At 32.7% G+C, this 9,843-nt stretch overlaps 2 protein-coding genes across 8 annotated transcripts in view; one reads left to right on the top strand and one right to left on the bottom strand.

Annotated features, from left to right (window-relative positions):
• Positions 1-88: 88 nt before the first annotated feature.
• Positions 89-2,321, top strand: LOC115246204. The gene is made up of 6 exons (XM_029824878.1): positions 89-507; positions 597-889; positions 1,156-1,305; positions 1,379-1,493; positions 1,624-1,801; positions 1,878-2,321. The coding sequence occupies exons 1-6, from the start codon at positions 295-297 to the stop codon at positions 1,973-1,975; spliced, it is 1,047 nt and encodes a 348-aa protein (XP_029680738.1). The 5' UTR covers positions 89-294; the 3' UTR covers positions 1,976-2,321.
• Positions 2,322-3,744: 1,423 nt separating this feature from the next.
• The window catches only part of LOC115246202 (acetylcholine receptor subunit alpha-like), a 100,198-nt gene continuing 94,099 nt past the window's right edge, over positions 3,745-9,843 (bottom strand). For 4 of the 7 annotated variants that reach the window (XM_029824870.1, XM_029824871.1, XM_029824872.1 and 1 more), the window contains 5 exons: positions 9,002-9,138; positions 8,527-8,685; positions 7,230-7,442; positions 6,429-6,645; positions 3,745-6,036 (listed from right to left, as the gene is read on the bottom strand). In XM_029824870.1, the coding sequence (XP_029680730.1) occupies positions 5,839-6,036; positions 6,429-6,645; positions 7,230-7,442; positions 8,527-8,685; positions 9,002-9,138 (924 nt within the window). In that variant the 3' untranslated portion in view covers positions 3,745-5,838. The remainder of the gene's footprint in view (positions 6,037-6,428; positions 6,646-7,229; positions 7,443-8,526; positions 8,686-9,001; positions 9,139-9,843) is intronic. The other 3 variants (XM_029824875.1, XM_029824874.1, XM_029824876.1) reach the window with 3 other exon arrangements.

The following is a 9,843-nucleotide window of genomic DNA, read 5'->3' as shown; positions in this document are numbered from 1 at the left end:
TGGATTTAGCACGGACACGCACCAACCAGCCGTTTTACCGTGGAACCAAAAAGTGAATCTGGCCATGTAGTTCCGCTGGCTCTAAAATGGATCCAGTTGACGCTACTGTACCAGCTAGAGCTAGAAAAAGCGTCTTATGAAAAACGGCGGCGTAAGGCGTGACTCCTTTCAAATAAGAGAAATAAAATATAAATTTAATATGCTATTCTAATTATATACCGTTATTGTCTCGTTACGCATATTTGACATTGTTATATTATTACTACGTTCTGTCAGACAATAAAAAGTACGCAAATGTATGAACAAGCCGCAAGTAGTTGGGCCATTAGGCTGTACTCTCTGCGCGATCCAACGAATTTTCTGCCTTTCTTACCGAATTTATGGAATAAGCAAGCTATCGGCTCGCGTTATCCGAACGACACGAAGGTACGGGACACCGATGTGCTCGTGGGATATCTTATTCTATTCTGGGTGATCCTGTATTTTCTGTATGAGAAGTGTCTTAATGTGAGCTTTTGATATATTAATATTATATTATACTGTGTATCTTTTGTTAGAAATATATATGTATTTGATATTTATATTTGTTTATACAGTCGCTATTCAGGCGTATGCGTTTTCCATTGGTACAACGAAGCAGAATAATTAAAGCGGCTTGGAACTGTGGATTCTGTTTTGGTAGTGTATGTTACATGAAGTCATCAGCTACGCAAATCCTGAATTTTGCACCCCATGAGCTGGGAATGACATATCAGGAATTGGGGCTTGCATTGCATAAGAGCTTTTACTTTCATCAAGCGGGTATCGATATATTGTGCTATGGTGCTTGGATGAAGGGCTGTGCAAACTTACTTTTTGCATCTTTCATCTTGAATCCATATCAGCAAAAGTAAATCTTTCAGTTATAATCAGTCACCATCTTCTTGAGACATAATATTTTTCTGTTATTTATTTCTTTACATCATTATTTCCTTCATTTTTTCTTCCGCTTACTAATCATTCTGAAGACTTTTTGTAAATAAATTTTGATACTTTGACTTTTAATGTAATATGATTATATTGAAAATTAACACAATTGCCTTTTTGTATTATTAATATTATATATGTTTTATATAATTCCATCAATCAAGAAATATATATGTATATATTTGATAGTTATAGGTGGTGTACAGTTACAAGTACTTTTCTAATATACAAAACTATTGACATTGTAATAGTTAATGTTTGTCGCATTCTATTATGCATTTTTCAAACTATTGGAAGACCTATTTGCAAGCTGTTATTTTTATTCCACTGCCTGACTTGGTCAGTACACGTTATAATTTCTATGATATCAATTTACTGTATAACAGTAAACCCAATTTATATTTGTTTACAGGATATATTTGTATTTGTATTATGTGCCTACATATATGCTTTGGTCAGAAAAAGTTGAATATGCAAGAACAGAACCTGGTTTATGGCTTTGGTTTGCAGCAGAGTGCTTAGATTCGGTAAGAGTATTTCATAATATCTTAAATATCTATATTTCAGATAATGAGATTAAGGCTTATTATAAATTTAAATCATAAACAGATATTTAAAAGAGAGAGCTACATTATATTAATTTAAATATATGATTAGGTATGGTTAAGACTTATTGGACATGCAAAAGCTACGCATTGGCTCGAAATTTGCCTATTTCCACCACCGACGCAAGAAGCAATTGAATTAGCAGGCATTCATAAAAAGCATAAAGAGTCTTTGAGGAAATTTAATAATAAAAAAGCAAAGAAAGTTGAATTATGGCAAACCCTAGTTTGTAAGTAAGCTCATTACTTTTTCATTTGAAATCTGAATTGAATTGTAGTTTAGATAATGTGTTATTGTATAAACAGGCGCGATGGCGATTAAAAAGAAAATTAAAAGGATTCGTCAAGCTAAAAACAATATAGACGAATCGACAGAAGATTCTAAAAAAAACAAAACTGCGTAAAACAAATATATTAAATGACGAGTTAACGAAGGATTAGCGAATTTGAACAATTCTAAAAAACAGCTGCAGAAGTTTCACATACGACACGAGCTTCTTTCAGATGAATTTATTTACACAACGAAAGAATAGTAAATATTATGGTATCTAAAACATCGAGTTATACGAACTTTTTTTAGAATTATATGTAAATTGTCTTATGGCATATGCCTTTTTCAACAATTGCTCCTTTCTATTGAGAAGACAATTAGGTATATGTTATATTTGTATATAATTATAAATTAATAGCAGAACATAAATAAAGCAAGTAAATTGCATCTTTTTTCCGAAACAATGAAAAAGAAAAAAATCAAGAGTAATGTACAAGACTATATTGTAGTTTTTATATAAAAATTAAGTTCTATTCTTAGAACTTAATTTTTATATAAAAACTACAATTTTTGATTTTGAGAATTTTGTAGATATATATCCGTTTATGTAAAAAATTTAATTAGTTCACACGTTTATAATTTTAATAAGACCTAATAACCTCAGCAACAAACTAAATGTAACCCAATAATATTACATTAGAGTTAAAGGCATTTTTTAGGTATACTTGAAAATATTGTTATATATCTCATCAATTGCCTAGTTGGTGGCTCAAAGGACTTATGCTAGTCATATCACATTATAGATGTAATACACGATATATCTATTATCGAATGGCATTCTTATCCATGATATAAATACACGTTTTTTTGTGGGAGCTATGATTGTACGTAAATTCTCGAAAATTATGAAACTATACATATATATAAGTGATTCTATATTGTTAATACAAAATTGTGTTATTATGCAGTTTATGTATTTGTCATTGGTTATATGTTGACCAAATTGAGGCATTGTTTCTAATTCAAAGTAACAGATTGATTTGATCACATCAAATTAGACTACATATAGTGAATTTGATATCCATTCAAGTTATCATATTTGTTTATGGCAGTAAATGGGAAACATGTAATGCAAGCAGATTGTATTACGTGCATTTTGAACAAAAAAACTATGGCAGCAGTTTCAATGATAATGCTTGAAATGTGTCTACTTGATTTACATTCGAGTTGTGCACTTAATATCGGTGAACGAAATGTTGTGCCTATTGTTGCCTTAAAAACAGAATATTATCAGTAGTATTCTTTTTTATTCTTATATAAAAAGAATAATTTATTTAAATAATGATGTGTCTTTTAAATATATTACGTAAATGAAGATGACGATAATTTATAGATAAGTTTAATATAGATCTCTTATAAACACACTCACAATATTTTGTATTGTTTTATATCGCGCGTGTGTGTATATATGTGGATTATTTATACGTTTACGAATTTATACTGCGGTCAGAAATGCAATTTGTGTTAGCTATCATTGCACTTATTTCGGCAAAATATAATCGTCATCTTTATTATTCTTACGCATTTATACTTGATGATTCCACGCACTGTCCGTTAAATAAAATAAAAATATCTAAGCTAAAAAAAAATATATATATACATATTTTTAAAATTTATTTTAGCAATAATGACGAGTCTATTAAACAATTTACCATCGTCATATTAGTTTCATGTGATCGTGAAGAATAATTGCTAAAATAATGATGGCACTTTCTCTGACTGCACTTGCTTTCTTTCTTTAACGTAAACACAATTTTGCAATGTAATAGTAACAATTTTGAAAATAACACAAACTTAAAAGGAACTTTTGCATATGACGAAGAAAATTATATAGGTTTATATTATTTATCGACAAAATTATTATATTTCGATTCCAAAATGATACATCACATTGCAGGGTTAATAAAACTTACAAATTACATCCATCACGTAAATTATCTATCTATAATTAATTTATTTAATCGCGCCGATATACAATCTAAAGAGTCTTTTTTTTCGTACTAAATTATATCGAAACGTACAAAGTATCAAACACGGCGAACTACTGTCTCATGATCCGATTACATGTGTTTCTCGCTAATAATAAATTATCGATCGCAGTACTTACTGTTTTTTTTTCTCTTTTTGGCAAGAATAACGGCAGGCCGCCGTCGTTGATAAAACGAATTGGAATTTAATGCTACTGTAGGAAGACAATAAATCATGGAAACGCTATCAAACAATTCTCGCTATCGTATGTATATATTACGTATTCCTTCAAATCCGTTTAATAAATTGCCGACCGTATCGGTCGATGTATGTGGTGCTGGAACAAATATAATTACGAAAGTTACTCTTATTACAAACATATACATTATGAGCAATAAAAGTTGAGTCCTCTAAACTTCCCTTCTTTTAGGCCCAACCTGTTCTCTGCGCCGTGTAATCGATGCAGATATATTTAGAATTTCACTTTTTATATATATTTACTTTTTTTTTTTTTAATACGAGAGAACACGCACTTTCGTTCTTTGTGAAAATATGGCCCCATTGTTACAGGCTCGATGTAGTGTATTGGGAAATGTAGTATTCCTTTTTTTTATTTTCTGTGTGTTCCTGAGTCTGCAACAGGCTTCGTACAATTTCGTGCCACTTGCATCCTTCGTCTCTCGATATTTATATTCGCAAACGTATCTTTTGTACTAAAACAATCTAGTAATTTATTCGGTATATTATCTTATTGCTCGAGTTTTTTGCATTCTTAAAGTATCTTATAATATGTACTGACAAAATAAAGTAATGTTAATTAATATTATTGTGTCTATCGAAAGCGTTACAAAAGCGCAATTGGCACGAAATACGTACTGTTAAGATCTTTCTGAATTAATTCTACAGTATATACGTGTTTATCCTCCCTTTACCTACTATATATATTCACTTCCTTTATTAAACTTCATTATAATTCCCTAGTTGCGAAACACAGGCCGCATCTGAATCCGATGACGTTAAGATAAATTCTTCTTGTTGCTCGAATTTTATTGTTATCTTATCGTATACGCAATAAGTAAAGATTGTATTTAGTCTCCTAAAAGATTCGTGACGATTAACTTGGCTGGCAATAATTTTCCGCAAACATATTATTATATTATGACATATATTTAAAAATCTGATTAAGCCATGCAAAAAATAAATGTATACTCTATCAACCTGCGCAACTTGAATTTCCTTCCTATTTAATTCGAGAAATAAGAAGGTATATCTTGCGTACACATCGGATTGTGTATTACCTACACGTTATGAACTTCTTACACTGTTCACGTGCTACACGGAATCAAACGCGATCAGCGTGCAAATAGTTGAGACATATTTGTTGTCGTGATACTCCTTTCTTTATCACCCTCTATGCGTTTGCGCAAAAAGTTTATTCTCCGCTGTAGCTCGAGAATTCTTACTAAGACGACAAAATCAATGCACGGATATGACTGTAGATCACTATCATCTATATAGGTCCCTATAATTAATCAATATATTGGCGCAAGTAAACGGCAATATGTTACTATTAAATTGAAAATAATGCAAAGAAAAATCAACGCAACATCGCTAAAATAATCTCCAATTTCGAAGATCAAAAACCTATAATTTGAGAAAAATTCTGATTCTTTTAATTTACCTACCTATACATAAATCCTCTAATTAACGAATATTCTGAATTTATAGCGGAGTAGAGATGAGAGAGAGAGAGGAGTATAGAACACATATTGTGCCTTAATAATAAGAATTCTCTGTTCGGCAGCGACGCAACGATATACATTCACGCAAGGTTGAAGACTTGGCGAGGCTTCAGTCTCTTTCGGACGTTAATACGTTTCGTTAGTCGTATTTGTCGTAATAGATTGTTATATATGTGTTCGCATATGGCTTTACGCGCGCGGCATTAACGTAATTAGTAATTGTCCCTCAGAGGCTCGTGACGATGTGTGGCTTGGCAGTGGTGGAGGCAATTTCGGAGAGTCGTACATCGATGGGGATGCGATCGTCGTACAAGGTCGGCGCCTGTAATATAATCCCAGCCGTGCCGACGACTACGGCTAGCGTAAAGATCCAGAGGAATAATCTGTCGAGCACCATCGCGACGTATTTCCAATCCTCCTTGACCTTAGCCAAATCATCGATGACAATTAATAAAATATTAGCTTAAATTAATGCGTTTTCTTAAAAGCTAATCACGAAGCGACAAATTATTGAAATACAATATATTTCCATGTATATATCGTAATGTGTAGATAATATATAGTATCTAATAAAAATGTAAAATGTAAGATATATATTTATAAAACGTCTATAAAAAAGATATCGAAAGATATCCAAAAAGTTTATTGATTTTACAAATTTATCAAATATTGTAATTTCTTGGAACATTTTATTTTTGTATTTTTTCTAAATCTTTGGATATGTATTATGTCGATTACACACGAGGTGTTTTCTGGATACATCAAAATAATGCATTCTTAATATTATTCGTGAGTTATAGGAAATTATGTAATTACTCTAGTGGAATCCTCTTCTCTCTTTGTATGATCGGCGATGAAGCGGATGCCTTCTATGGCCTTGTACAGTTCTGGGCAGTGATGCCAATGGTGAAGCGTGTTACAGAGAGCGTCGACGCTCTCCTCTGTCGGGAGCTGCGGCGGCGGTGGTGCGGCCGTTGCCGCTGGCGAACCGTGGATACGACATGTGCTTCCTAAATTTACTGCTTCCAACTCCCTGAGTAGAAAATACACAAGTTGCAAAACAACGGTGAACCATTATCTTGAGGGGATTTAAGATAAAGATTTAAAATAAAGAGAAGTATTTTTCCTAAAATCTTGATAACGTATTAAAGGGAACAGTATTGTGCAAAAACGAATCAACAATCGTCCACGAAATTTTAAATATATCTAGGTATGTGGGAGTATTTTTCATTCCAGCGCTAATTTCGACATATTCTTTTTCTCTGAATTTTTTGACATATATTTTTGCACCTCTCACGGACAGCATTCGTTTGTTTAACTATTTTCACTGATTTGTAAAAATCATCTCGTAATAAAGAATTTCATCGACGCAAATATTTGTATGACCTATTTTAAAAAAAATCTATGGATTGATTCACATTCCGCGTAACACCGATTTAAATCTTATTTAAAAAAAGAGATGTATCCCCTTATTAGAGTGGAATAAGAAATTACTATATATTTTCAGTTCGTAGATCATGAAGGACGTAATGAAGATATGTATCATATATAAAATGCGAAATTGTAATAATCAAATTAATTTTACATCATATATAAAATGTAAATATTATTTTGCACCGTTCCGAGAGTATTCTCAACGGGACGCACCGAGGATGCAGCTCGTCCCGTGAATCGACACTAGGAAAAAGCACAGAGGACTCGACCAACTCCGAGGCCGAGGACTCGACGAACAGTGATGGGTCTCGCAACTCGAGACCGTTGCATGTTCTGACCATCACGCGATGTCCATGATGTCCGCCCATGCTACGCTTGTCTATCTGGTACTGCGGCCTGAAGTGCAAAAACGATATTGTTTACCTGACGGAGATTCATTTTCGTCTTATCAGATCCGATTTCTAAACTATGAAAATATTATAATTGCGTTGAAATTCAAATACGATCTGTCAATGACTCTGTATACATAACGCATCTCTTGCGTATCTCAAGTTCCTGATAAATAAAATGATCAATTATTTCGATCGCATGTGAATTGGTTTTCCCCATAGTTCTGAAGTCGACATTATTTTATGAACAACTAAATAGAATCTCCGTTTGCTTTTATTATAACAGTTTTAAGCCCAAAGCTTACAGCGATGAATGAGTTATTGCTTTATAAAATTTAGCTCACGATATTCGTGGCTATACATGCTCCTAATTTCTAGTTTGACAGAGTAACAAATGTTTCGAGATATATCATATATATAATATTAAATCAGAAGAAATAAATCTAACAATTTAATACCAATATACGACAATGATACAGCCATAGTGATAGTGCCTAATTCGGCGACAGTATCGATAAAGCATTATGTTTAATTGCGTGTTGTATAAGTACATAAGAAATGAGAGTATCACGCGAGATTACATGTAAAAAATATATTACACATCATAAAATAAATTTCCTGAAGAAAGATATAATTATAAAGCATATCAAAGTTCAATTTCATTACTTGGTATCATTAAAAAAATTTAATTCATAATTTTACATTATTTCCAATTTAATAATATTAATTTAAACGAAATATATATATCTATACATTCTTTTGAAGAGATTTACACAACATTTGAATATACAATAATACCAATTTTTTTTACTTTATAATAAAATGACACGAATGACACTTGTTTCAGCAAAATCGTTATGAAAGGGTTTCGCTAGAAATCAGGAAATTTTATTTGTATGACAATAGAGCGAGGAGATGCGACTAAAGATCGGCATACACAATGCAACGCGATGCACCATAGTGTTAAATGCTTGCAGGTATGGCGTGACACTAACGTCACGTGCACAGGGGAACGCTAATGAAGTGCTTTAATGCCCATTCTGGCGTGATTCCAATGACCGGGCCACAAATGCCGGAAGAATATATCTTGCCTGGAATCGTAATCGGTTCTCTGCGTTGGCGTATTATACCTGCGCATTACTAGCAACCTTGGCAGAACGTGGATGAACACGCGTCGTACCCACGGCGCCATTACGTGGGTCTGCGGTGAACGGAAGTGAACGTTGAGAACCACCACTGTTACGCATATACTGCAAGGCAAGAAACAATGCAAAAATGTCGAAATGCGAAAAACGTTCCATACATCTTTATCTTTCTCTCCGTATAATCAATAGATAATTATATTAATTTTAAATTTAAGTAGCACGAGAGAGAATTTTTTTTACAAGGCAGACAGAACAATAAAATTGTAAATAATGTGATACGTCAAAAAAAAAGCATTGAATTCTTCCATATGTATTTTATTTGATTAAAATGGTTGCGTTAACTTGACAAACGTGGCGTTTTCGATGTACGTCTTCTTATTACAATCTCCTTTAGTCACAATGACCATTGTCTACCACATACCTGAAAGTGTCGAGGATCATAGTGAAGAGGACGAATTTACCGAGGAGCGGTACCACGAGCGATGTGGGCGGGATGATTTCAGCCAGCAAGAGGAAGAACACAGTCAGTGACAATAGAATCGAGATGGACAGGCTGACCTACAAGGCAGAAACAGATTTTCTCGGTACATCATGATATAATCACGTTATCTACAGAAAATGCTGACAATCTTACAGATGTCTGCACCATACTCTTTTATAAATATATTTTCTGAATATTAAAAATATTACATTAAAAATAGAGATATTATATCCCAGACAGCACAAAACGTCCTCAGGATCATCCTGAATATGTCCAGGATGGTTCAGGATATTTGTAGGATGTTTTAAGATATTATTATAAATATATTTTATGAAAATTTAATATGCATACATGATTACTTTCGGTTATGTAGGTTATTTAATATAATTTAGAAATTTTAAGTATTGTAATAAGTATTAATGTCCTATAAATGTCCCCTGGATAACCCCTGGATGTCTGTAGGATATCTGCCCTGTCTATTATATTGGATGTCCTTTGGATTTCCAGAGGATATATACATGTGCAATTAATTGTTAACATTAATTTCGTTTAATATTAATAATTGAATTTGATGCGCACATTTTCATATATTCAAAATTATTATTTATTTAATATTTCATGAGAAATGTTACTATGCGCAACATTCCAAAAACTTTACAAAAAATAGTATTCAACCGCTAGTTCGTTTGTTTATCGCTATGCGACGCGCGAACTCGTATTTGAGATTTGGTCATGAGAATTATATAAAGCTTGCAAAGAGCAACTAACAGGAAATTAAAAAT

Source organism: Formica exsecta, unplaced genomic scaffold (assembly GCF_003651465.1).
Source record: "Formica exsecta isolate Colony F162 unplaced genomic scaffold, ASM365146v1 scaffold140, whole genome shotgun sequence".
Taxonomy (NCBI): domain Eukaryota; kingdom Metazoa; phylum Arthropoda; class Insecta; order Hymenoptera; family Formicidae; genus Formica; species Formica exsecta.
This window is presented reverse-complemented; position numbering and strand designations above follow the sequence as displayed.

What these genes read in the sequence shown, in the direction of transcription:
- LOC115246204 (XM_029824878.1), top strand. Translation starts at nt 295, where the DNA reads ATGTATGAACAAGCCGCAAGTAGTTGGGCCATTAGGCTGTACTCTCTG. An exon ending in CAGCAGAGTGCTTAGATTCG is followed by an intron (nt 1,494 to 1,623) that starts GTAAGAGTATTT and finishes ATATATGATTAG; the next exon opens with GTATGGTTAAGACTTATTGG. An exon ending in ATTATGGCAAACCCTAGTTT is followed by an intron (nt 1,802 to 1,877) that starts GTAAGTAAGCTC and finishes TTGTATAAACAG; the next exon opens with GCGCGATGGCGATTAAAAAG.